The 27,922-nt window shown below is 37.7% G+C and overlaps 3 protein-coding genes across 6 annotated transcripts in view; 2 read left to right on the top strand and 1 right to left on the bottom strand.

The window, feature by feature from the left end:
* The window catches only part of LOC117418631 (protein Daple-like), a 63,045-nt gene extending 56,657 nt beyond the window's left edge, over positions 1-6,388 (top strand). The window contains exons 29-31 of one of the 3 annotated variants that reach the window (XM_058991500.1): positions 416-717; positions 900-1,043; positions 2,987-6,388. In XM_058991500.1, the coding sequence (XP_058847483.1) occupies positions 416-717; positions 900-1,043; positions 2,987-4,039 (1,499 nt within the window). In that variant the 3' untranslated portion in view covers positions 4,040-6,388. Of the gene's footprint in view, positions 1-415; positions 718-899; positions 1,086-2,986 lie in introns of all 3 variants that reach the window. The other 2 variants (XM_058991499.1, XM_058991501.1) reach the window with 2 other exon arrangements.
* A 691-nt stretch (positions 6,389-7,079) lies between these two features.
* LOC117418765 (ovarian cancer G-protein coupled receptor 1-like) lies at positions 7,080-17,381 on the top strand. Of its 2 annotated transcripts, none has more exons than XM_058991514.1 (2): positions 7,080-7,498; positions 14,524-17,381. In XM_058991514.1, exon 2 carries the CDS (start codon positions 14,647-14,649, stop codon positions 15,670-15,672), a length of 1,026 nt encoding a protein of 341 aa, XP_058847497.1. In that variant the 5' UTR covers positions 7,080-7,498; positions 14,524-14,646; the 3' UTR covers positions 15,673-17,381. The 2 variants fall into 2 exon arrangements, with proteins under 2 accessions (XP_058847497.1, XP_033887744.1); XM_034031853.3 differs by lacking the exon at positions 7,080-7,498 and adding an exon at positions 11,997-12,243.
* A 1,065-nt stretch (positions 17,382-18,446) lies between these two features.
* LOC117424686 (D-glutamate cyclase, mitochondrial-like) lies at positions 18,447-27,902 on the bottom strand. Its single transcript, XM_034905987.2, has 13 exons — positions 27,847-27,902; positions 27,179-27,290; positions 26,549-26,702; positions 25,506-25,704; positions 25,121-25,271; positions 24,886-25,008; positions 24,304-24,510; positions 23,628-23,888; positions 23,184-23,283; positions 22,611-22,759; positions 21,130-21,249; positions 19,760-19,911; positions 18,447-19,577 (listed from the first exon to the last, which is right to left on the bottom strand). The coding sequence occupies exons 1-13, from the start codon at positions 27,883-27,885 to the stop codon at positions 19,437-19,439; spliced, it is 1,908 nt and encodes a 635-aa protein (XP_034761878.2). The 5' UTR covers positions 27,886-27,902; the 3' UTR covers positions 18,447-19,436.
* Positions 27,903-27,922: the final 20 nt, after the last annotated feature.

Below are 27,922 nucleotides of genomic sequence, written 5' to 3'. Positions count from 1 at the left end.
GGGACGGTGTCCCTCCTGGTTTTTGTTCCAACTGTGTCCTAAATTACTTAATTGGACCAATTATTACCAATTATTGTTCTAGTTAAGTAATTTAGGGTACAGTTGGAACAAAAACCAGGAGGGACACCGGCCCTCCAGGACCAGGATTGGACACCTGTGTTTACAGCTTTTGTTATCCAGAAAAAATATATATATAAATTAAATTGGACAAAAAAAAGGATGCTGTTTGATGTACCCAAAGTTGATGCCTGTTGCCCCACTGAGGTGGCTGCACAATTGCGGTTGGTTCAGTTGTACAGAACTGTTTTAGGCAAAATTGTTATATTAATGGAAGTTCTATGCACCATTGGATCTGAGAACTTGGAATGTAATTGCTTGCCTTCCCCCATTAATACCAAACAATGTGGCCTTTCAGGTTCCTGTGATCGGATCCAGGGCAGGTCGGTAAACCTGTCCAGCGATGAAGTGATTTCAGGGCACGAGGCGGCCACCCTCCCCAGAGAAGGCTGTCTCTACCGCTCCGGATCAGCTTTTGTCTCAAGCAGCAAGCAGGAGCCTGGACAGTGTGTGAACGGCCTGGCTTCCTATGACACCCCCCAGAAGGGTGCTCCCAGTCATCCCCAGGGCAGAGCTCGACCAAGTCTAGGATCCCCCAGCAGCGAGCTGGTCACGTTGGAAGAGTTCTTGCAGGAGAGCAACAACTTATCACCACCCACTGTAAGAAAAACAAAGTGTTTACTCCCGTCTTTATTTAACTGTTTGATACTAGTTTTGTAAAGTCAAAGTCAAAGCTTCTTAAAAAAGCCCAGTAATTAAAGACTGGTGTACCTGGTTAACCCTCACTCTATTTTATGCAAGTTTAACCTTTCCATGTTTGGTTGCTGCTTGTTTTCTTCCAGCGTAGACACAGTTTAGATGAGACGGAGCTCATTTCATTGCACGAGTTCTTAGCCGAAGCCGACTCCATGCTCCCCAGTGACTCCGCTCTCTCCAGAACGACTGCCACCAGACGTCTGAGCAGTGGTGACACATACAGCAAAAAGGCAGGCAGGCCCAGTAGGAGACCTGTTTCCTATATTCCCAGGGTACCTTTCAGATTCAAAGCACTAGCAATGCACCATGGTGGAGCCTAGCCTGGGTGTTAATTGGAAACCACAATTTCATTTAATCGGAGCTCAGCTTTAAAACTTGCACCAGTATCCATTTGAAGACTTTTAATCTTTGTAGTTTTATAAAAAACAAAACTTGATAAATACATTTTTTAAATAAATACATTTTTGTATTGTATTTATCGTACTTCATTAAAAGGCCACACTCACTTGGGTTTGGTTTAAAAGTATTGTGGATTTGAAATATACTCTGACAGTATATTGACATTGCTGTGGGTAATGTAACCCTGCTGTAATGAAGATGAAAGAAGTATAGCAGAATTAGTATAGTATTATTTTTTTTAAATCCCTGTTGAACTCATACAGTATTAATTAGCTTCCCAAAATTCCCCAACCAGTCGCAAATTGACTAGAACATTTGTTTTTATGTTCATTTCAATTGATTGTATATTTAGGTATTGCAGTTTCCAGATTTTATTTTTGATAACATGATGTCCCTTTAAACTTATTTTGAGCTGATTCTGTTTCCCAAGTTTTTACCTTCATAGCTTGACTAAGCCTGATTTTCTGTTTGGCATAATTTATTTCAGACAGACGTGATGAATTATGTCAATTGCTCATCGCCTGGTTTTATCGTTGTGCTTTATTATTTTTACTGGTTTAAATGAGTTTTTTTTTTTTTTCAGCATAAAATACCCAGTACGGAGTGTACACTGATACCAAGCCCATCATTTAAAATCTCCTTGATTTTGTATCAACAAAACAAATAATCTTAAACCCAGTCTTTAATTTTAGTAGTTTTCTCTTATTAGGATTCAGAGACAGCTTAAAAACTACTAATTAACATTTAAAGGGAGGTACAGATTTGGAAAATAATATTTGAAAAGTTCAAGCCCTATGTACATTTAAATGTGTAAGGTTTTCCGGGAAGAATTGGATAGTACTTTTTTGTAATGAGTCACCTGACACGTCGCAATAGTACATTCACAATGAAACTGCATCTTGTCTCTCTTGATAGGTGCACTGTATCACAGCACTGACATCACCCAGGGGTGTTTTCTTAGAATGCTACCAACTGCCTGTTAGTCTTCACTTAGCTTTCTTGGAAAATTCAAGCATGACCTCTTTGAACTCCATGCCATTACCAATTTACAGTAAAAATAATTTTAAACTGTCCACTGTGGAACCATGAATACAGAGCTACAGCTGTAATATCTTAGTACAGCATATATACCATAAGGCTTCTTCCCCACTACACCACTTGTGTCACAATTAGGAGAGTAAAGCAAATTCACCACATAGTTGAATTTAATCTTAAACAAGAACTAATTAAATAAAAGCACAATGTTCAATTTGAACAATTAAGAACATACCAGTCCTGAAATATAGATACTTCAATGTTAAATCTGAAGCATCTGATACAAATAGGTTAACATGTAACCAGTTAAAATAATCTAAACGCTGCACTCATTTTTTCATAAATAAATGATAATTGAGATCAGGTTGCATGCACATTCCCGAGAGCACAAGATGGTATAACTAACACATTCTGTCTATTTTTTTATGTGTACACTAAAGGTCATGGGGAAAGTCTGGATTTGTCTAGATTAAGCATAAAACATTATCCGATGGAACTTAACCCCTATAGATATGCAAAGCTGATTTGTGTTTTAGTTTTTTTCAGATATTCAAAATCAAAAACATTCAAAACCTGTACAACTGTTTGTGATCTTTTTTTTTTTATTTTGGCTAAACTCCATGTGATTTCACTTCACTGCTAATTTCATTTAAACAGTGAGTGGCTAATAAAAAAGGTTTTTGTTTATTTTTTTTAAAAAGATTGAGTACCTGTTTTAATATGTTTTCCTCCGTTTTAGGTTCAGACGAACATCCGAGATGATTTGATGAGTGACTACTTCAAGAAAATCAACGAGTCCCCTATCATCGGGAAGCAGAGCACCCTGAAGGATGTTGCCAAGATGCCCACAAATTATGTCATGCCAACCATCAAAGCGGCTCCTGCCAATTCATTGGATGGGAGATCTAAACCTGGGCAGAGCGTCAAACCCAGCATCCGACCCCCAGACCCTCAGCCACAAACCCCAAGCAACGCAGCTTCTGTACGGCAAACGCAAACTCTGCCAACCAGGTCACGGCAGGCAGAACGGTTGGCACAGACGCAGCAGCAACCTGGCAAGAGAGGTGGCAGCGGTAACCTGAGCCGTACGTTCAGCTTGGCATCTGCCGACCTCCTCAGATCCAACGGGCCAGACAATTGCAGGCAGGAGAGTTCGCCTAAACCTGCTGCAGAACTTAACCCCAGCCCCGGGATCGTTGTCAGGAGGCAGGCTACAATTGCCCATGAGCGGCCCCAATCCGCTAGGCTGTCAGGATCCTCTTCTCAGGGCGGCGAGCTTCATTACCGCACTGTGGATCCCAGACGGCTTTCTCTAGCTCCTCCCAAGGATGACCTAAGGCCCCTATCTCCCCAACAGCATCCCCAGCACCAGTCCTCCACACTTTCTCTTTCTGGTTCTGTGAACAACCCCAGTGTAGCTTGCGAAAAACCAGAGAGGTATGGCGCTACCGGTTCACCGCACTACTGCCCGGCACAGCAAGGGCCTCCCAGATCTGTGCCACAGCAGCCACCAGTGCGGCCTGTTTCCCAGCATCGCGGAGAGGTGGCAATGGTGACGCCAGTCAGGGCGGTGCCCCCCCCAAAAGAGAAAGAAGTGATCGGGGAGCAAAGGCAGATGGATACGTCTCTTTCAGAAAGCCTGGCCAAGTCACCTGAGAGAGGCAGCAGCACTGAGGGTCCCGGCACAGAAAACCTGAATCGGAGCAACTCCAGCACCCATAAGAGTACTCCGGACTCCCCTGACCCCAGCAATGACCCACAAAGTGTTTGGTATGAATATGGCTGCGTGTAAATGAAAGCCGCTGAAACAAAATGGGAGTTTCTGTTTAACCGACGTAAAATGGTGGTCCGGGATGAGAAGGGTCAGGCTATTTAGCATGTTTGTTGCCACCTCTCCATGACTTTCTCCTCAGCAGGATTTATTGAGACTGGGAGGCAAACATTGGTCCCCGTGGCGATTAGGTTTCCAATATAGTACAGTTTACCTAAGTCCCCGAACCTGCCTCTGACTACACACTATAGCCTCATATCCAGATGAGAATTGAACTCCACCTTCCTAATTCAAAGACATATGTAAAGAATAAAATAAATCAACTTGCATTTATGCAGTACAGCACTTTCAAATTTTCCACAGAGGAAACATCATGAACATTTCATCATTATGCCTGACTTGTATTTCCCCAGTTCAAATTCATTTCACCTGTTTCTCAGCAGTATATCTGTGGGTTTTTTTTTTTTTTTTGGCAGTACAGGACCTGCATCAATTCACCATCCTTTCAGCTGTCTGTGGCATGACTGAAGACTCGCCCCAATGCTCCCTCCTCCTCTTACTCATCTGTTAAATTGAAAATATGAACCCACAGGGGGCTATATTCTTAAAATATATGAACCTCACTTGACCCTATTCGTTGTCCACCAATTATAAGGTAATTCAGAATCTGTACAGGTCTTTCTCACAATTGCATTACGCAAGAACATCTCTAGAGTAATGCATTTGTTAGAAGAGCTGACATTAAGGAATCTACATTTCAAAAGTAACCAAACACAAATTTTACTGTGCAGCCATGCATTCTAGATTTTTCCCTATTGTTGGTCTGGTATAACAACAACTAACTCTAAATAATACCCAGAGTCCAGTTTGTTTCTTACTACTTTTGAAATTTTGAATTCACCATCCTGGGCAATTAGAGTTTCTACTTTTCTGCTGGAAATATAGAACAAAATCCCTCTTGTTACATCTATATATCCCTTTACTGTGCTGATTATTTAGACAGAGAAAACACCAATCTTATTTATTGTTCTTTACAAAATAATTTAGCAGTCTGGTATAGGGGATTTGTTGGTTATACACATGGTGCGTCGATGTATTAAACTTACTTTCTAATCACCCTGTACTTTAAGGGCTGGTTTCACAGATCCAGATTAGTGCTAATCTTGGACTACCCAATGTTAATTTAGGCAAGGTAGTCCAAGATTGGTGCTAATTGGGTCTGTGAAACCAGCTGTGAAATATATTTGAGTGTTAAATGCACTTCATTATAAAGAGTTCCCCTTTATAATAATGTAGACGGGTTCTGTGTCCTGCCTTCTAACGGGAAAGCAAGTGCAGGTGAAATATCATTATCAGGCAAATGTGAGCCATGATCATACCACCTTATAGCTGGTTCCACAGTACAAAGGGCCTCCCTGTAATAAGTGACTGCTGTATTGACTGTTTGAATTGATACAGGTTATTGAGACAATACTGCTGGTAAGGAATTGGACAGAAAGAACTTGCTGTTAATTATTTCTGCTTTACACAAAAGGCAACCATGTATATGTCTTTCTAACCCCTCATTTTATGACCTACAGTACATTGAGGTGGAAGACTACATTCATTATGTGTTTACACTGGATCCTAATGTAAATAAAGTTGTGATTTGTTTTTCTTTGTGTAAATACAATGTAAATGAATATTGATATGTGAATGTAACTTCCATTTTTATATTTGGCAGGAAAGTAATACACTGAGGATTTTCACATGCTGAATGCCCATTCTGTCATAACGGTCTTTACACTGGGTACATTTGAACTCTTAACTTGGCAATAAACAAAATGATTGTTCAAATTGTAAACCTTTTTAAATTAACATTGCTTTAAAGAATGGTTTTCTGTTTCTCACTGACTTGTTTTACATTGTCCCTGAATACTGCAGGAGAGATCCGAAATCTTAGATGTGCTGCAAATGCTTTTATCCTGAATCGAACTGCAGTTTAAAAAAAAAAAAAAAACCTGTGGTGTGCTGAAGTACTTTCATTTTTTTTTCTATTTAAAAAAAAAAAAAAAAAAAAAACTAAGGCAGAGATCAATTAGGTGACATAGGATAGAAAACAAAACCACATTTCCTCTGTTTTTTTTTGTTTGTTTGTTTTTTTACACTACAAAGAGCTGGATTTTGTTTTAGTTTTTTTATAAAAATCATGATTTACAATGTAAATATGTCTCTTATTCTCACAGGAAATTCAAATGGGACATTCACTTTTGAATTCTCTTTTTGTTGTTACTGTCATATTGCTGTTGTCCATGTTGATTTACTATAGAAAAGTTTTTTTTTTTTTAATAATATGGAAGCCTTTGTAATAAAGAGTTCGAATTGAGCAAGCATTCCATTGTATTGTATCTGATTCGGTTTCCTAGAGTTACCTGTAAATCAAAAAATACATGTACAGAACCTGGTGGTCAGTGGGATATGAAGTTGATGGTAACTCAGCCAAATTAGTTCTGATGGCCAAGTTCCTAGTGTGTTGATTTTTATATCATAACACATGCATGTCTCTTGGGGCCAAGGAACAGATAGTGATTGGAAACTGATTGTTTCTGACTCACCGTACCGTCCCATTTACTTGTAACAGAAATGAGTCCATTAAAACATTTAACCACTAGGTGGAAATAAAGCGCTGGTAAATAACATTAATTTTTACACAAAACTCTTGATATATTTGTGTTCTTTCTGTGATTTTCAGCATACAATATTGAATACATTTATTAAAAATAACGACTGTTGATACTGACGATACGTATTTACAGAATAAATAACATCAAACAAAATAGTAATAATAATCCTCGCAGCGTCATAAAAGCAACCGACTTAAACAAAGCAAAAGCTATATATATATATATATATATATATATATATATATATATATATATATATATATATATATATATATATATATATATGGCCTACTATACTAAATTAAACATTTACAAATCCAATAAACGTACAGCATCTTGTCAGCTAATTTGTAAACTAGGACAACTGATTTATGCACATATTACGCAAAATAGCAATTTAGCCTAGGTTTAAATTGATTAACTCAGTGGAAAAAAAATAAAGCTGATTTACTGTTGCTTGCAACAAAAACTACAAGCCTATTACATCATTACTAATTGTCATTCCCAAAGGGGATTTATTTAAATGACGTATAATATTTAATGATCATATACCCGCAAAAGACGACTCTATAGGTTTAATAGGTTAAGCTTCTGTGGAAGCTGTGGGTGTCGGAAGTACTCCCACTACAATACCAATAAGATCAAAAGAAAGAGGCTCAGGCACACGCCGCTGCACGCTTGCTGCATGGTTTACCACTAGTCTGTAAAGCAGCACTGTGAAGTTAAAATCAGACTCTGGCGCAAAGTAATTTATATTTACCGGACAAGTTAAGAAAAAGCATCAATCTGCTTTCAAAAGAAGAGCCTGATCGTGAAGGTGAGTTCAATTCATCGGTTGTTAGGGAGAAATACACATTTCTTAATGGTTTGTAACGCTATATCAATTCCTATTAGAATGATATGTATTTTATTGAGTTTATTATTTGTTGATTTTAAATTTCTTTAAATAATTTCTTTCGGGCAATACGTTTCGATTTGAGATGTTGAATACTGAAAGCCAGTATGGACTGCATCGAAATAAAAACATCTACTTTTAAAACATTTTTTTAATGTATCTGCAAAAAATTATTTTTCATTTTGCCTCCATTACTAGGATTATATCCGAGAGAATTCCTGTAGATTCCACGTGATCCCAAATGCTGAAGGTATATAAGCTTAGCGCTTTGTTGTTAAACTGGCCCCACCCGAATATCAAAACAGGTTCATTTAAATAATAATGCAATATAAAACGAACGCTGGCTGTTCCTTGTGGTATTTTAGAGAGTCCTGTCAGTATTGGATCGTTCCGCTACATGATTAAATGTGGGTGTATAAAACAAAGACGACGTGTTGCGTGTTTTTAAGATGCTGTGCATTTTCTCTAATAACATTCCTGTAGTTTTTAGACAGTTTGTGTTTTTGTTTATAACATGGGCACCTAAAATACATCTCAAGGTTATTGCTGAAAAAAGATGACGGCATTTAGGATTTGTAGAAGTCTGTGTTGCTACATGGAGTTTGTTTGTTTGTTTGTTTGTTTGTATTACATATAATATAATGTGTATATCCTTTTATGTTATTTAGTTATAAATGAATATTTGTTGAATATATACATGAACTGTATGAATAATGGCCAATGCAAAACATTCGTTCTTGCAGTGTGTTACTCATACCCATAGCACATATATATATATATATATATATGTAAAGAATTACGATAGTGTTGATAACGGAGCAATCCCTTGGATAGTAATTGCTTTTGTTTCCGTAGTATTTGTAAGAAAAAGCGTTTGAATTAATGAAACTTCATGCCGCTTTTCATTGTATGACGAAGCCAATGAAAGCTAAGTACATCCCATAAATTAGAATGGCTCTAAAAAAAAAAAAATGCCTCCCTCAAAACAAAAACTGAACTCGACCCATTTTAAAAAGGTTAACCCAGCAAAAATGGCCACACAGGTCCAGCAATGGCCCAACATGGGCTGAAATATTGGCCCATAACTGGCAGTCGGTGTGGGCCCCACGTGGATTGGCAGGTCTGGGCCATTCTGACCCCAAGTCATTGGCCCAATGTGGGCAGCCAGCACTGCAAATCCACGTGCAAATTCATACCCCAATATTTAGAAAATAATGTATAGAAAATTCCATACTTGGGGTATGTAAAATTTGACAACAAAAAATTTATTTATAAAATAAATACACAAGCAAATAAGTAAATCACAGGACTTTTATTAGCTTCTTTTCTACAGCGGCGATGAACAGCTATTCAGGCACCAGGCATAAAATACTTCATATTTTACAGTTTGCATATTTATTCAGTCATGTTACTGCACTGCTGCTTCTTCATTGCCTTCAGAAGGCGCTCATTCCTCCCACGCGCCCGACCCCATGCATTTCTCTGCCACAGCATGGCCACTCTTTCTATTTCTGAGTCCTGCGGTTTTTTGGGCAGTCCTGCGGTTTTTTGGTCAGTGGATTCCTGCTTGCAGCACCAGAAATATCAATTCAACAAACAAATATGACTTAACATAGTTCTTGTGGACACAAAGCTAGTTATTGCAAGGTTTTAGAATATTATTTATTTATTTATTTATTTTTATATATATATATATATATATATATATATATATATATATATATATATATATATATATATATATATATATATATATATATATATAGGGCAGCAGTGTGGAGTAGTGGTTAGGGCTCTGGACTCTTGACCGGAGGGGTTGTGGGTTCAGTCCCCAGTGGGGATTGAACCTAGATTGCTCCAGTAAAAACCCAACTGTATAAATGGATAATTGTATGTAAAAATAATGTGATATCTGTATAATGTGAAATCTTGTAACAATTGTAAGTCACCCTGGATAAGGGCGTCTGCTAAGAAATAAATAATAATAATAATAATAATATATAAATATATATATAGATATATATTCTATTATCACTTAATTTGATGCTTCTGTATTTCCTTCATAATGATGTTTTAACAATTTCCATATTATACAGATTTACTGCTCATCATCTTTCTTTGAAGTACAATAAAGAAAGCAAAAAAATAAAAAAAACTCCCTAACACTGGAGAGAAAGTGGATGAATACAGGTCGATTCAGTGGGTTTTCATGATGACAGGAAGTGCAGACTGTGTTTAAAAAATCAAAAGCTTTTAACACCTTGTTGTTTATGTGGTAGTACTCTGATTTCTTGTGCTTATTTAGCCTAAAAACAATGGATCCAGCAAGACAACTTTGTTTTTTCCGATATTATGCCCGCCCCCTCCCAAAAGGAACAGCACAGCATTTCACTGAATTATCACACTCCACCAAGAGTAAAGCTGCTTCACCTGCTGTGTGAAACACGTTATTACATTTTGTGACATGGACCTGGGGATAAGTTGTGATTTTTAACTTGGATTCATTTGTGACTTGAACTGGCCAAACCTTATAGGTCCTATCAGCTATAGTTAACTATAAACACAATCGTTTTGAAGAAGAAATTTGTGTATGTAGTAGACAGATCTATGTCTCATAACTTGCAATCATATAAATGTGAACTGGAGCATTTTGCATTGTGAAGGTGTTATAAATCAGTTACGGCTTTTGTCCCATGCACAAATCTAAAGTAAAAAATAAATAAAATATGTTTAATAGCAGTGGAGAATATGATTTTCATTTGTGTGATTTCATAAGTTATAGTAATACATCTTACTAATAAGAGACACCATGAGGTGTGCCTATGATCTTAAATGAGGGTGCCAATACTTTTTGCTACAGTACCACTGTATATGTTAGGATCCCAAGTAGAAATATGACCCATCAGCTTGGTGTCCATAGCGGATCATTAAAATGGCCTTACCCTATCCCTATCCCCAAGATGGTGGTGTTATTTAAATTATCCACTAGGAACATACTTGCTTGGGGGTTATTATTATTTATTTCTTAGCTGATACCCTTAGCCAGGGCGACTTACAATTGTTAAAAGCTATCACATTATTTTTTACATACAATTACCCATTTATACAGTTGGGTTTTTACTGGAGCAATCTAGGTAAAGAGTCCAGAGCCCTAACCACTACTCCACACTGCTGCCCACACTTAAACCTTGTTGTTAAAATCTGTTTTGTCTTTTGTTTAAACACAATTTTATTTTTCACTATAGCCTCAGTCCTTAGCAACCATTGATAGAAACAGTACTTATTCATAGCAATGGCTCTGACCTCTGACGTGTTCATGCCATGTCGCTGAAAGAAAGAATTGCTTTTTCCACAGCTTTCAACAAATTTTAAATGAAAATGATGCTAACAACACGAAAACATCTACCGCCATCTTTCAGCAATACATCCACTCCAAAAACGTGATGGTGAAATACGAAAGCAGATAAAGCTATCTTTAAAGGTTTATCAGTCATATATGGACTGGATATTTCACGTTTTGTGGAAAACTATTAGACCTGAGGGAAATATAATATCTGACGGGATTATATTGCCCAAAGTCAAAGGCTGGGAGGATCAGAATATCAACACCAGTCCATATTTGTATAATATATCTGGCGTGTTACTTTTGCCCGGTCTGTATATTTATTTGGCTATAGCTGAAGAACTGCATTTGTTGTAGCATCTGGTGGAGCTGTTTTATAACGCACTCTCACTGACCAGTAGTCAGACAACAAACCAGTAGTTTTTATTTTAATTCCCTAACTTCAGGCTCCTTAGTATGAGCATTGCAGCTGTTCAATATATCAGAAAAAGATCATAATGAGGGTGTACATTACCTTTATTATACAGTAAATGGAACAATGTTAAAAAGGTGTACAGTTGAATGATACTAGTAACTCAGAGCTGTTACACTGTTAACCTCCACTGGTGGAGCTTTACATATACAGCGTCCAGTTGGACCATCACTGCTGGTTGTGGTGCCTGGGGGTGGGACATTATGGGATAGTGGTGGAGGGGGTGGGGGGGAGCAAAATAACCCTGCTCTTTGGAAACAAAGTTGTTTGTTACGGTAAATAATTAGAAATGATTTCCTTTATTTCAAATTAAAAACATTTAAAAAAATGTGCAGTGGTAACTTACAAGACAGGTATCACATTGAATGTTGTACCAGTCTTTGCATTTGAAAGAGCAGATTTACATCCAACCTAGTCATTTTGCATTGGTGCTAAATACAGTAGTAAACTTGTTTTATTTGTTGTTTTTAAATCAAGTAAATCTACTGCCCGTCGATTAGGTAATCTGTATTCTGCCAGCTGCACCGACATAGTAGTCTTATCTTTCATTGCGATCAAAGCTCATTAAGCAAAACGGTTGCACACTGCTGAAGTGTGCTGTAGAATTGGAGATAAGACAGATATGCTAAGAAAGTTTTCCATTTTGCTGTCATCGTGATTCAAAAATATAACTGAAGAAATTAATCATAGGTGATAAGGTACAGTGTTAGTCGTTAAACACGTGTAACGGGAAGTGCTGTGTGATAGACTGCCTTTGCTGAGTCTGTCTCGTCTGAGAGTGCGCAAGGTCTTCGGTTCACGTCCAGACTCGGCTCACATGCAACATGTTTTAATGAATGCCGAAGCAGTTTTGTGAGTACACCTTGACTTTCTATCACTATTTTAAGCTACAATTATTATTATTATTATTATTTTAGTGTTTGTGATGTATATTGTATGGTTCTTAAGAACTCTCTGGCAAACAGTATGGCTCTTTTACCCAAAAGGACTGGACAGCGTCCATTGATTTGATTCAGAAGAACTATATTGTTGTATTTGTTATGAGGCTTTTGTCTAGGGTTTGCAGACCCCAGGTTGTTTATTGTGACATTCGGGGACTCTACATTACAACTTGTGCTATTTAAATTATTTTTTTTCTCAGCTTATGATACCACCTTCTATTCCTTTTCTACTTTTAGTTAATCTTGATGAGTTTCTAGTTAAACTTTCGTATGAAAATAAAGGAAGTTATTTTTTTCACAAAAAAAAATATGCAGTAGTCGGCACATTTTAAATGTGGCCTTTCAGCTTAAGTATTCGACACATTAAGATTTTATTTTTTATTTTTGTTACAGAATGTTTAAAATATATTGTAATATTCATATATTGATACCCTTCACCTCTAAGGGGGTATGGATTGTAATTGTACCAGCAGTTCAATCATATTCCAGACAGATTCTGAAATGCTCCACATTTTAGTAATTGGCCTTCAGGCTAATGCTGGCAGCTCATACAGTATGTGCTTGAAAGTGAAAAACGTCAAGTCTGCCCTTAGAACTTCTGTGCGATGGAACATTCTGAAGTACTGACACAGTTCCCTTCTAAAAAAATATGTCTATTTGTTATGCCTGTTTTATTTTAGATTTATTTTTACTGTTTCAAATTTAAACACGGAGTTAACAAAATATACATATTGGAACATAAATATAGCTTCTGGTTTGTTTTCCTGGCTTTTGTAAAGATCTGTATGACTGTAGTGCAAAAACTGGTTCTTTTTTGTCCAAACGTATGAACTTCCTATGTGTATATAGCTCTACCTAAACCTCATGTGCATCATTATTAACATGAAACAAAAATTCCTAATCTCATATGAGGAGGATGTGAGTACAAAAAAGAGGTTCAATTTTAGGTAAAAAGGAAGTGGTTTCACTGTTACACAGGGCATCGTGTCAGTTGAAAGACCAGAATTTTCCGTTCTAGTCTTTTGTTTGATGTTATTGTACCTTTATAACTGCCTCTTGGCCAGGTCGGCATTTTAAATGAGAACTTGTTCTCAATGCCTTTACCTGGTTAAATAATGGTTTGAATTTAATTGAATTGAACCCTGGGTTTGTGTTTAATGTAATATACAATTGTTATATATATATATATATATATATATATATATATATATATATATATAAAATCAAGTAGTTAAGATTCTTGCACACAAAAGTCTGAATTTTACAGTCCTAGATTAATGAGTTATTTGAATGTAAACTCTGCTTTAATGTTCAATTCAAGCAAACATTTAATATTTATATATTTGTTTTAATGGCTGGCTTAAAAAATCATAGAACTATTCCTCGGTTGTATTTCAGCACAATAAAACTTCTGAATATAGAAAGCTGAACTAATGGTTTCAGTGTCTAGTTTAATAACCAGATATAATACACCACCAAGTTTAAAACCGACATAATAAATAAAAAACAACAAAAAAAACGTGGTTATGCGTTGTTGCAAAAAACATGCATATTAAGATCTTTTGTTGTTAAAACCGACATAATAAATTAAAAAAAAAAAAAAAAACGTGGTTATGCGTTGTTGCAAAAAACATGCATATTAAGATCTTTTGTTGCCACGTGAAAGTTTTGGAAACTGTAAAATATTTATGCCAATTGATATATTCCTTTCACTGTCAAAATATTTTTGAATGTGTCCATGGTAGTTCAATGCTTGAAACTAGGCTGAGCATCATATGAGTTTGATATTACTTAAGGGGAGTAAGTGTTGACCTGCAGTTTAAAAGATGTCGTCAGTAGAATACTACAATAATACTTTGTCAGGTACAACTCAAATGCATTTACATTTTTATGTAAACTTTGCCCATATTCCTTTCTCTCAATGACAATCTGTGCTAACAGGAACTTTCACTGACTCCATCTATGTGGACATTGTTTTTACTATTGTTTAGCCACTTCAGTTCTCATAAATGCCTGCCTCTTACTCTCTGTCAATTAAGATAATAGTTAGCTGTTGTTATATACAAGTTACTTTTCTTAAGCTTAATTATGCCAATCACATTAAAATAAATAACTGTATTTGCATATATATGCCTCCCAAAGACTCGTTTTCAAATAAAATAAACTTTCTCTCTCTCTTTCTCTCCAACAGACCCTTCTCTGGATAGTGTGTAAAAATAAGACACTGCTTACTGGCAAATCAAGAGTTTCGAAACACATTTGCAGGCTTGAGCTGTAGCTCCACGACCACTCTTCAATACTAGGTCCTCGACAGATGCAGTCTCCTAGCATGTCAAGTAAAAGAAACATTAGCTGTAGTACTGATCACAACATTCACCAGTATTTGTTTTCTGGGGTATATATTATTGTTCTGGCAATAGGGCTGCCCGCAAACATCTTTTCCTTGCATCACGGCTGGCAGCAATGGAAAGCCAAGAACGAGCTTGGAATCTACTTGATCAACTTAACAGTGTCCGATTTGCTGTACCTGGCTTCGTTGCCTTTGTGGCTGCAGTACATCTTTCTGGGCGATGACTGGAGGCACCAGGAGTGGCTATGCAAAGTCTGTGGATTTCTCCTCTACGAGAACATCTATATCAGCATCGGTTTCATGTGCTGCATCTCTGTTGACAGGTACTTAGCTGTGGTATACCCCCTCCGGTTCCACTGGTTGAGAAGCAGGAGAGCAGCTGTGTTGGTAAGCATTTTCATCTGGTTTAAAGAGATCGGGGTCAGCATTAGTTTCCTTGTGCACAAGGAACTCAGCCAAGACCAAAACAACCACTCCATTTGCTTTGAGCATTACCCCATGAAAGACTGGGAACGCAGTGTGAATTACTATCGCTTTTTCATTGGATACCTGTTCCCCTTATGCATCCTCACAATTTCTTACTTCAGAGTCCTGAGGGCAGTTAATAAGAGCACTGGCACTCTGACCTCGCAGAAAGTCCGCATCAAAAGCTTGGTTTCCGGCACAATTTTGATTTTCTTGCTTTGCTTCTCTCCTTATCACTTTTTTTTGTTGGTCCGAACCATTTTGGAGAAAGAATGCTCATTCATTGAAAAGATCTTTAACTTCTACCACTTCTCCCTTCTACTGACCAGCTTCAACTGTATCGCTGACCCCGTGCTGTATTGCTTTGTCAGCGAGACCAACCAGAAAATTATACTGAGGATGAAAAACTATTGCATGCAGCTTCTCTGTTGTAAAAAGGCAGAGAATATGGATTCGACAGAAAACAACACACCAGATCAGACTGGAACTGTTTTGGCATTCCTACCAGTTAATGAAGATGCTTAGGGAGGTTCAGAAGACAGGGTCTTAAGTTTTAAAAATCTGCTGGACAAAACAGGGACAAGCCACTTATGGAAAAGAGCATCATCCGATCCCATGACCAAGCCATTTAATTACCTCTTTACACCCAGGAACAAGAAAGCACTCCCTGCACACCAAGTGCACCACTATGTTGCCCAAAGACATTGTTTTTTTTGAGAATGAAATGTTCACTATGAAATTGGAAGCTGTGATGTTCATTAGAAGACTGATTTCTGTATTTTAAATGATGTCAGTCGTGGCTGCCCATGTAATATGACATGCTGACTGAGGTCATTGTACGAGACTTCAGGAGTCATTGAACTTTAAGACTTAAAAAGTCTATACAACCTCATTTGCCTTGATGTCACATATCCTTGAGAGACCAAAAGACATGCTGGCCACTGCCTGTCCTTTCCAATGAAACTAAATGTTTTGTTTTTGTAAATGTATTTAATAATGCTAGTAAAAGACAATTAATGTATTGTTTTTATAAAAGAACAAAAGTGTCTAAAGTCACTGTATGCTGTTGAGTATACCGTTTTGGGATGTCAAACTTAATTTTAGCAAGGGACATGTTTGTTATTTCATACAGTATTTGATTTGCTGTTACTTTTGTTTTTATTCATATTTTGGGGTTGGGAGGAACATCACAGCGTGCAATATAGCTCACAGGTATTACATAAAACTGTGTTGCTTGTGCTTCACTGCAATCCCTATCCCGACTGTTGCAAGCTCCATCCCCGGAAAAGAAAAACAAACCTAATGATATTCAGAAACTTCTGGCATCCATGGTTTAGTGTATTCTGCTTGATTCTATTCTGGATAGTGATGGTTGAATGCATAAAAATGCAACTTACTTGCATACAGCTATTTGACAAGAAGAATCTAGTGTATTGAAGCAAAAATATGTAGAAACATTAGTTGGATATCTTCTAACAAAATCTTTGTGGTAGTGGCTGTCATTTCCTACTAGCACAAAAATAACTCATTTTAGCTTAACCGTACAGATGTGCGAGAAGAACCAATATATACTGTTGCTACCAATTTATTTGCACGCAAAAACCTTCCTGTACTACAGAAACGGACACAGCTTTATGAATCACATTTTCAAACATAAATTAGGACACCTGGGATAAGCTGCCAGATTCTTTCACCAAATTCAGGGATGAAGATGTTTCATGAAGCTTTATGATGATGAGAGAAAGTGATCTGAATTTAGGCATTTCAAGGCTGTTGTGGAGAATGTACAGTACTGGTGATTGCATATGTACTGTAGATTTGCTGGAAAAAGGGAAACTCTACCTGTAATCACAGTTTGCAATTCATTATCTCTGAACTGTCATACTCTGACTGCTGTCTTGCGCATTACAATGCCTCCAAATGACCCAGGCCCTCTGCTCACAAACAAGCTCTTGCTTTAATCAGCTGTGAACAGAGCTTCACAACACCATAGTTTTCTACAACTTGCACTTGTTAAAGCAATACGTTGGGGTTTATGATTTGTAATAAGTTTATAAATTCTAGTTACATTTACCTTTATACCTCCAATGTATTAAATGATCTCATATGTGTTATATGGGTACTGTGCTGGCTTCAGTAACAAAGAATGTAATTCTTCATCTTTTAAAATTATACAATGTTTTATTTTTTTTTATATAAAACAAAATAAGTTCAATTAAAATAATGTATTAAAAGTTAAATGACTTGTGATTATTTCCCATTGTCTGCAGTCTCTTAAAATACATGATAATGCACAGAGATTCATAGAGGAACATCTACCCTTAAGGGAAGAAACCAACAACTTGAAATTTATGTATTCTGAAACATCAACTTGGATGGCTTGAAAATGAGACTCTGACCTTTCAAAAACATACCACAAAATGTACTTGTAACAGGAAGTGTGTGGATAATAATGAGACAGAGCATTGGGCGTTGACACACCACGCTGGCGCACAGATTTTACTAAACACACAGGGTGTCACTAGGGTACCAGCAATGGTAGCTCTAGTGTCAGATTTAATAAAAAAAAAACAAAGCTAAAAATAAAAGTTTGCCACACAAGGTTAGCGCTAGCCTCATTAAGAGATGTCCCGCTCCAGGAAACTACTACACTACAAAACCCCTCTATATTGGGATCCACATCCCTAAACTAACCTAATGCTCCTGAGGTCCTGGCCTCCCAGCGACTCCGGGTCATTGCGACGGTCCTGGCCGAGCAGAGCCATCACAGGCACCGTCTTGCAAATGAGGGGTTCTGTAGTAGTTGTCCTGCAGAGCGGACGCTGTCCTCATGGATTTAAACAAAGCGTCCCTCTGTGTAGCATGGCGGAGCAGTCGCCTCGAGCTGTGGCACAGACGCTCCGTGCAACCTCCCCAGGCATGCCCCCCAGCCAATCCGAACCGCACAATCAGCTCGGACGAACCTACCTGCTCAATTGGTTGCCTAGTAACGTGTCTCCCGTTACACGTCCAAGCTGCTCACCTCCGCGCAAGCAGCAGCGACAGGGTTCTCCCTGTCACAGTACTAAATAAATTTTTCTAGTAGTACATTTCTATGGGATGTTGAACAATGTTAATTTAACTGTTTTATTATTTTTTAACAATTTAAAAACAGTAGTTAACTATTACATTTACCAAATCTTTACATTTGCATTTTCTATATGTTTTATTATTTATATATATATATATATATATATATATATATATATATATATATATATATATATATATATATATATATATATATATATATAGTCCCTTTTATCATATCTTGACAATATATAGAAATGATCAATCTAATGTACGGTAGTACTTTGAGGCTACAATGACCAGTAATTACCAATGTTACAATATGTCTGCAGCAACTTGCCAAGTCCAATAAAGGAAATACAAGGTTAGACAAAAAAAAAATACTGGTCGAATCGTTTACTAAAATAACGGATCAACAGAACACTACATTTAATAAACTCTAACTAATGTATATGTCAATGTATGTTTATATAAAAAGGTAATTATAGGTGTAGTTACTGTTTATTACATGTATGCCATTATAATCTACTGACATTTCTACAGAAGTATTAGTTTTATTTGCTGTAAATCTGTTTTGAGCAGTCTCCCACAACAATTTGTCAATGATTGTAATTAGGAACTCTGCCAGGTATTTCATTGTTTTAAGACAGTAGTGAAACATGATCAATTGCCATGAATTTTGGCGTACCAATTAATGCATTTTTTATGTTTTCTTTGATAACGACAAGAAATCAAATTACAGCTGTATTTTAAAAATCGATAATGGATCGCCGCTTCACATATTTATCCCATGCCTACAAGTGATCGATGGCCATATGAGAATATCAGCTGTTTCCAACTTTGGGTAGGAAACACCGAAAATTTGATCGGGGAGAAAATGATCAAATCAACCCTCCACCTACTACTACAGATCGAGTAGAGATGAAAGGTCTCCTCAAAATGGTCTGGCAACAGGATTATACAAGCACAGATAATGCCAGGTGGATTCTGATACAAAGAATTACTATACCAAAACAGAAATCAGATCTACTCAAACCTGACTGTAAACGTAGGGGAAAGGCTTCAGTGTCTGAAAACCAACACCTTTCATCGAAACAAAAACAAATACACATTTCCACTCTCTAGGCTGTGGCTATCAGTTACAACAGTAATTAAGTTTAGTTCACAAGGAATTTTAGTCCATCAGGGAGTGTCTGGGCTTGTCATGATGTTCCTGCTGGCTACAGTGTGATCTCGGCAAGCTGCTGGATCATAGCGGAGTGAGTGTCATAGAAAGGCAGGCCTTTCACCTCTATTCCCAGATTCCCGGTTTTGCCACTCTGAATCCCGTACTTCACCAGGAGTTCCAACAGCTTTTTTTCCTAAACACAACAGGAATTATCTGCTTAGAACCAGGATTGCTATCCACAGTTTATGGTCAGACACTACATTATGCTTAGTAGATACAGACCAGTTTCAGAAAGAGATGTAAACTTTGACTCATACTAGAAACTCCTGAAATTAAAGGATAGTTTCTAAGCAGTAGCATTCTTTATCTGTTTACCTTAGTGACTGTTGGGAGTGCTGAGGCCCAGGAATCCTGCTCTGAGTGTCTGGGGAACCCAACTGCCTTCCGGAGGTATCTGTCGTGAATTGGACAGCAGTTCAGGATGTAGAGAGCACAGGACACCGCATAGCCCCCCCAGTTTGAAACACCTAGGCACATGAGGAAAGACATGCTTCAGAATGGGAACAGGGAAGAGCTCCAGAGACAACTACCATAAAAACAGAAACTAGAGGGTCATCTCTTTACCTTTGCAATATAGTATCTGATCATGCATAGTTTTAATAAGTAACTTTACAATGACACCTGTTTGTACTGTTCCCTTTCATTGTGTATTATATGTGAAATTATTCTCAGTGGTTCTTGCAAAGTCCATTACTCAAGTATTGTGTGCTTTTATTTTTTGATAAGTCTGCATTAGAGTAAGTAGCAGGGTTATATTGTGTTACACATCCCCACGTGTTGCTACAACTGTTTAAAAAACATACCTGTGATTTTTCTTTTCATTGTAACATCCTGACAACTTTTTACACTTATAACTTTAAAGTCAGTTTCAAAGTGCTCTTATAGCATAAGGATTGTTGCCCACTTTGTCACGCAGGTAACAGAGCAATAATGATCCATGATGTGGTATGGAACAGAAAAGCCAGACCACTTTTTGTTTGTTTGTTTGTTTGTTTTGTTTTTAAAAATCGCTCTTCCTGCAGTAATTTGGAGGACAGATCTGAAACCCCAGTGCACCAGAGCGGCCATTTTGAAAAGAGCTTTGAAACAGACTTTAAAAAGTTATAAGTGTGAAAAGTTGACAGGATGTTAATGCAAAGAAATTACAGGTAAGTTATTTAAACAGTTGTAGCAACATGAGGGAACGTGTAACGCTATAAGGTGCTGCGAGTTCAGGAGCTGCTCTTCAGTTTTAATTGCCTGTCATAGACATATGTAATGTAGATGTCTTTATGTTAGTAAGCACCAGCACCATCTAGTTTACAGTAGTTTAATGCCTGTGTGGCGGGCAGTGCTGCTATTGTGTGACGCACTGTTTCATCAGCAATACAAAATGAACTTGATTCAAAGTGGCAGATCATTAAGAGTAGGCGCTTACTTGTATAAAATACACTTTGGCTGATCTAGCCTATATTACATGAAGTGAAGAGCAGCTTACAAACTCTAGTTAAAGCGTCTTAACAAATTTATAAAATAAAGATATACAAGTAATTGCAATCCTAAGCTACTTTCAAAATACAAGATTTGTCTTACTTGTTTTAATCTTATCTTTGGGTTTTTCAGCATTGTTTCATATTACATAATCCACTTTCTTGGGTAGGTTGTGTAATATCAGGTTATAAATAAATGTGGTTAAACTCTCTTACCAGCAGTAATAGCAAAGTCATCTCCAATGTCACAAGCTACCAGCTCCCCACGTGGCATGCACTTCCTCACAGCTTCCTTCACCTTTCCCATCCCCAGCTCATTGCCTCCCTCTCCGATACCTGGCAGGCAGCATATCATTTACAGTATTTATTCATTCAGGTCATCCACCCTACAAAAGGTCATGAAGACCTGACAGCAACCAGGCAGTGTGGGGAGGCAGTCAGAGGTGTAGATCACAGATCAAGGGAAGTTCTGATGAGGTTGTATAATTCAATGGTGAGACTGCACTGAGAACACTATGTTTAATTCTGGTCCCTGCATTACATAAAGGACAACAAGGTGCAGGGTCACCCTGGGCAGCTCAGATTAAATGTGAGTCTTCTGTGTTTAAATTCTTCTGCTGGGATATGTGACCATTCCTCAAGGATCAGCGCCTCTAGTTCCCTCCAGGGTTGTGTCTGGAAAGCTGCAGATTGACACCAATTGAGTAAAACAACATCCTGCTGTGCCTGCATCTCAGATGTCAAACTCTTACCTGGAGAAACTGTGAAAACCATCAAGGCTTCCCTGCCACCTGATAATCAGGGGCTTATTAAAACAGGATTTCATTAACTATAACAAGTTTCCGAATGTCCACATTTTTGCACCAGAACCATCACAGGAATAGAAAGGGTTATCGCAAGTTTAATATGTAGGTTCCTTCATTTCATAAGCTTTAAATCCTCGAAGGGAATTAGAAATGAAATATTGGATTTAAGCTGGGCATTATAAGATAATTTCTTATCTAGCATAACGCAATTGATCTCGCTCCTTTTATATATTAAAAAAAAAAAATGCACTCAAATCCTCCATTAACCTGGCAATGACATGGGCAATGTTGCACTCTACCAACTTAGATCTCCACAATGCAAAATTCCTCTTCCCAGCTGGGTGGGCTTCTATTAGTGTGTGAGCTGGGGAGGAACGGATGACTCTGTGCTGTAGCCCAGACGAGTCACTGAGCACTCTGAGGAACGATGATTCATTTGAAAAGTCTCCTAGACTGTGACTAACATGAACATTAGACCATTAAAGGCTATCGACAGCTGGCCCTTGAAATATGATGAACTACTCAGTGGAACTACTCTATATATAAAATAAAATACACTGGTAATCAGTATATCGTATAAGATGGAAAATACGATGTGGTCACTTTAATAATATATAGTAAAATGAGGTCAAAATAGACTTGAGTATCTCAATATATCTGATGGTGTATCATATTTCTGCATTAATCCCACCTCACCATATTGTTCATTAACCCCACCTCATCATAATTTTTTTTTATGTTTCAAAACAGGATTTTAAATACAAACCCTAAATACTGGTATTCATTGGGTTCTGTTATTATATAATAAATTAGAAACACTTTTCAGGGGCTTCCAAACCAACTCTAGGACTTTCATATTATTATTATAAAACAGAAATAGTTGTTGATTACCTGTTGTCATGATGCCTGGGATTGTGCTTGCTGTTGTGAACAGATTATCTATGGGGTTGACCAGGTGTTTGATATTCACTTTCCTCATGTTGTAGTAGTTTCCATCCGCAGCCCTGCCAGCACACTCTATTGCCACCAAGTGGTCATACCTGAGAACAGCACCATAATTCAGTGACACTTGACATAACTTGAGTTAATCCTGTTTACTCATCTTTCACTTGAAAATTGAAATCTGCAACCAATTCAAATTCATTCATTTTAACAACTTAAAATATAACAAACAACATAGCTATACATGCATACCCTGCTTCTGCTGCAGATAGTAGTCTATTTAGTTAATGAAATGAACACCTCATGGAGGGATGAGCAGTACTGACGTTGCATCATGCAACATCATACAACGAGAACACCAAAACTTTCATGTGTATGTGTTAAGCAAATTGTTCGCACACACACAAAAATGTGCAAATACATCTAGTTAACTTTTGTCCACAATGCGTGATTGTCGATGCACTGCAGTGATAACACTGCTGATAAAAAGGTCTAGCTTGTTATATGCAGGATTAACCGTACCTGGGTGTCTTCGGATTTCCGTCATGGCACAGGAATCTCAAAGCTGAATCCTGGCTATCATCTTGGAAACTGAGGAAGGGTACTGGAGTATTTAAAATTCCTACAAAAGAAATGACTAATGTTACAAGAATGTTCTATTTTCTCCCACAAGCACTTGAATAGCACATCATATATATAGTGTAGTGCACACTACTTAAAATAAGCACAGAAAACAATCAAGCCTTATATTTATTCTTGAACGACCCTTTTGAGTGCTCAATGGTCACTAGATATATATTTCTGACACCAAACAAAGTATTGCACTGAATATTCAAAGGCTAAAACAGAAAACAAAATACTGCTTTGGGCAATTTGCTTCTTATTGTAGTACATTGTACTGTCTCATCACCACAGAAATCCAGAATATAGGGTAGTGGGTACAATCTAAGACATCAGAGACAATACCTTGCTCAACAGCATCCTCAATAATCTTCTTGTTCATTTCTAAGGCCCGGTGGTCGGTTACTATAGCAACCTGTTTCTTCAGGGCCTGGAGCATGGCTGCCATGGCGATGGCACCTGGAGGTCCATCAGTTTCCTCTGGAGGGTCCTGGTTGAAATGGGTCGGGAACCCGGTAGTGATGAGAACTGAGGCTGCATGAGACATGCAGAGGGAGGCCTTCAGCAGCTCGTCTTGGATGAACAGGGCTTTTATACCTCGGTCACCTGAAAACAAACGTGGAATTTAAATTGGTAACATTTTGGAAGCAATGGAAAGAACAGCATGTATGTCCAATATCACACACTTGAGAAAGTATACAGCACTGGGAACTGTCTGTACTGGTGCCTACTTTGATTTTTGTCTTCCTAAAAGTTGTAGAACATTTATACAAGTGGGTTAAAATGTCAGTCATTGCAGTGTCTATTTTTTACTTCCCACAATATTCCTTTTTAAAAATGTTTGATCAGATCTGAATATAAAAGACTACTGACCACCTAAATTAATCTCAATGATTGTATCTAAAATGTCAGCTGAAGGTACCTTAGATATCTCAATCAGTATCAGCCCATAGAGTGCTGATTATTTCCTACATGGTCAAATGGTGTGAGAACAAGCAGGCAGAGTGTGGTGGCTGCTTACCTGGGTCAGACCCAATGTGACACTCCAGGGCCCTGATCTTCTGAACTGCAGCAGCAGAGGCGACACTGTAGTGCAGAGGGTTCTGGGAGATGCAGAAGGTCTGTACGGTCTCTGTCGGGTCAGTGTTGGGAACAGGACTGGACTCGTTCCTTTTACAGTCAGTGATGAACATCCTGCCAGGAGAGTGGGTGAATGCCAGAGGAGGTTCTAAAAAAATAAAATAAAAAACTCATAACATTTTTCTTGTCCTAAAAATGGGGCCCCTTTCTTTTTGGGGGGAAAATTAGATTTAAAATGAATTTTAAAAGAAGCACAAACTACGGACTAGTCACACAAAATGTGTAAACACTTAATTGTTAAAACAGTGCCCCTGTTTGAAAAGAGGTATAGAATATATTAAAATGTTTAAGTAACAACAGCAAATACATGACGTACTGAATGACTTTCGTGACTGATATACCCGTGTTTAGTTAATGCTAGATTAAACTGAAACATTTAGACTTGACACCCTTACATTCAATAATGTACTACTCAAGTGTCTTATTATGGGATGTTGTCAGTTGCAGACTGCTCCATACTCACTGCAGCTCTGTACAGCTTCCACCCCTGTCACCCCACAGGCCCAGAACACAGGGACGTCTCCTTGATGAGGCTGAACTGGATCCCCATAGTCTGGTCTGGACAGATCCTGGATTCCAATTAATCCTAAAATACAGATCGGAAATCCAAATGTGATCATAGATAAAAACCTAATACAGGTTTTTGTTCTTCATTAGTACACTGAATATGAGGTGTGAATGGACTGGGCTGAACTCACCAGGGTGGCCAATATGAACTGGAGCCCCATGAACATCTCTTGCTGGGTGGGTGGCTTGTGCGACAGCGTCGAGTTTTCCCTCTGGGACAGGCCTCATGGAGACCACCATGTTACACTGAAACCTGCCCACCTCACGACACGGCACTGACGTCTACAGGGAAAGGAATACACAATTCATAATTCGAAACAGACATGAGGGACTTTAATGAAGGACTAAAAGGAAGTGAGGGCTGCTTTTTCAAGTGAAGTTGTGTTGGTACAACGATAAACAGGAGCAAGTATCAAATAATGAAATGAACAAGTAATTGCATTTTGAAATCGGATATAGTCAAAACTACTGTTGGAAATCAAAGTACGGTCTTTAGAAGAGGTCTTTTCACCGTACCTTATACATGCTCACATTGCGTTTTTGTTCAACGTTCCTTATTGGAACCCCCGCCTTCAAAATTGCCTGTTCAAAAGCAAAACTACAGCCCAGGTAGAAGGTTGTCATGTCCTCCATCTCTTTCGTGTACTCTAGTAGATCAGATTTGTAGCCAGTGAAGTTTCCATATTGGAATTTACAATACTGAGGGCAGTCTGTTCTGCAGCAAAAACAGATTAAACAATAGATAAGAACCAACCCAACAACAAAGGAAGGAGTAGTATATCCACAACGAGGCCTTGTGTTGGCCTTCATAAAAAATAAAGTAAAAAGAAAATGATTTTAGCAGAATTGTATCACACAGAACAAGTGATTTAAAAAAAATATAAATGCACTAAAATGTTCTGTTAAACTTAACAGTACTTCATCATTTTCACACTTCTAGTTCAATAAATAGACCCAACACATAATACAACAATAATTTTGTAGCAAAAATACACTTTTCTTTTCTTTTTTTAAAGCGTCCATCACCACGTTGAATGACAAGGCAGTCCCAACTTTTATTCTTTTTGTCTGTACTTGGTCATGTCTGGTGCTGGCTGCAGATCAGTACAGTAGTGTGTGTACACATCCACGTTTCTCCCAACAATTTGGACATCTCTGCCAATTTTGTTGTGGCTCTGCGTGGCCTTCTGTCCACTACAAACCAGGTTAAAGTAAGTACTGTAAGATTCAACACCAGGCCTTCTGTGGTGAAAGTCTACTGACATTCATTAACTGGTGTATCTATAGCTAAGACTTGCTGTACTTGAGGTCTTAACCAATGTGAATTAGTAAACTATCAATTATTTGTAAAACCTTTGGAACACAATAGGTTACATATAACAATCGAGCAAAGTACTGGAGTTTGCTTTAAACACTTTTGTTTGTTTCTTGTGCAATGTGTCGATAACACATATTAAGCAGACCTGGATTTTGTTTTAATTAAGAAACTGTGTATTATTATTACAGTGTTGATAAAGGCTGGATATGTATTCACTATTAACCCTACACACAATACTTACCTTATATCAGAGTTGTCTGTTAGTATAGTGCATTTCCATTCTCCTGGTTGGCTCCTGTACAGCAATGGCAATGGGCCACTGTTTGCATGGCAGAATTTTTCAAAATCATCAGCCAAGCCCTTGTGCAATATCACAATATTGGCTTGTTTGTATCCTAAAAATAAAATAAAAAAATCTTGTATATTGTACACACCGTAAATGTATTTTTTGTGCCAGTAGCTAAGCTCAAGAATACATGTAATATGTGTCAATAACCTCAAAAGTTATTTCTCACATTTAGCATGTTTATTGATTGAAACACAACCACCACCACCATCTAGATCAATAAAACCAGGACCATATTTCTTATAGCTTAATATTAATGTTTACTGAAGATTTCATTTCAATGTTGTCTTTGAAAAGGTGAAAACTTTTGTGCTTGTGTGAAATTGCAGTTCAGCCCAAAAAAATATGTGCATGGGCTTGTATAAAAAACCAAAGGATGGATTAACTGCATTCCCAGAAAACAGCAGGTACCCAAGTATAAGCCCATAAGCCTATTTGCACGATTATATAATTATGGACACCATAAACTACCCCGCACTACAGTGGTGGATATCAAGCCAGAGGAACCGAACAATGAAGACCCACCTTCTGCCATTCCTGAAGTGCTCCTGGTCCCAAGTTTCCGGGTTCGAATCAGTTGTCGGATCGCAGCAGGGTGCAAGCTCCTTAAGCTTTCAGAGGAAACCATTTCTGAACTCTTAAACAAGAAGAGTTGCTGTTTAATATACGAGAGCCATTGTACAGTCGTCAGGATGTGGATTTCATTTTCTAGTTGTAGTTATTGAGGACTGAGACCATCAACAACCATCATTCATGAAGGATTTTACGTTTGTCTAGAGACCTTTTCAATTGAGATGAAACTTTGGTAAAGACATATTAGACACAGTACAGTAAAACCTCTGGTATCCTAACCAGCTGTTTAAAAAGCCATATTGTGGCTCACGAGTCAACCATTGGACAGCCCTTCCTTAAAATATATCACAATTACATTTTCATGACACGGAGAGAAAAGTACTGTGAAAGCAGAATAAAATCTGAGCCTGTTGAAACTTGGTATTGAGAGTGTGAATCTGGGTGATAGAGATACAGCTTGCATGTAACAGTGTTTTATAATTTCCAGATGTTTAAAAATGTTCCCAAACATGCAGCACTAAAATGTGTTTGTATGCAAATTTGACACCATTGCTGTGTCACTTAAATTTCCTGTTTCTCATACCAATATTGATCTAAATGAGGACAATGTAAGACTTTACCTCGAGAGGCGGCTCCAGATCACCTCTTGAAATGGACATCTCTGAAATCCTGTTGATAGTGTGTTTAGTTGTTTAA

The sequence above is a fragment of the Acipenser ruthenus genome, chromosome 18 (assembly GCF_902713425.1).
Source record: "Acipenser ruthenus chromosome 18, fAciRut3.2 maternal haplotype, whole genome shotgun sequence".
NCBI classification, from domain to species: Eukaryota; Metazoa; Chordata; class Actinopteri; order Acipenseriformes; family Acipenseridae; genus Acipenser; species Acipenser ruthenus.
This window is presented reverse-complemented; position numbering and strand designations above follow the sequence as displayed.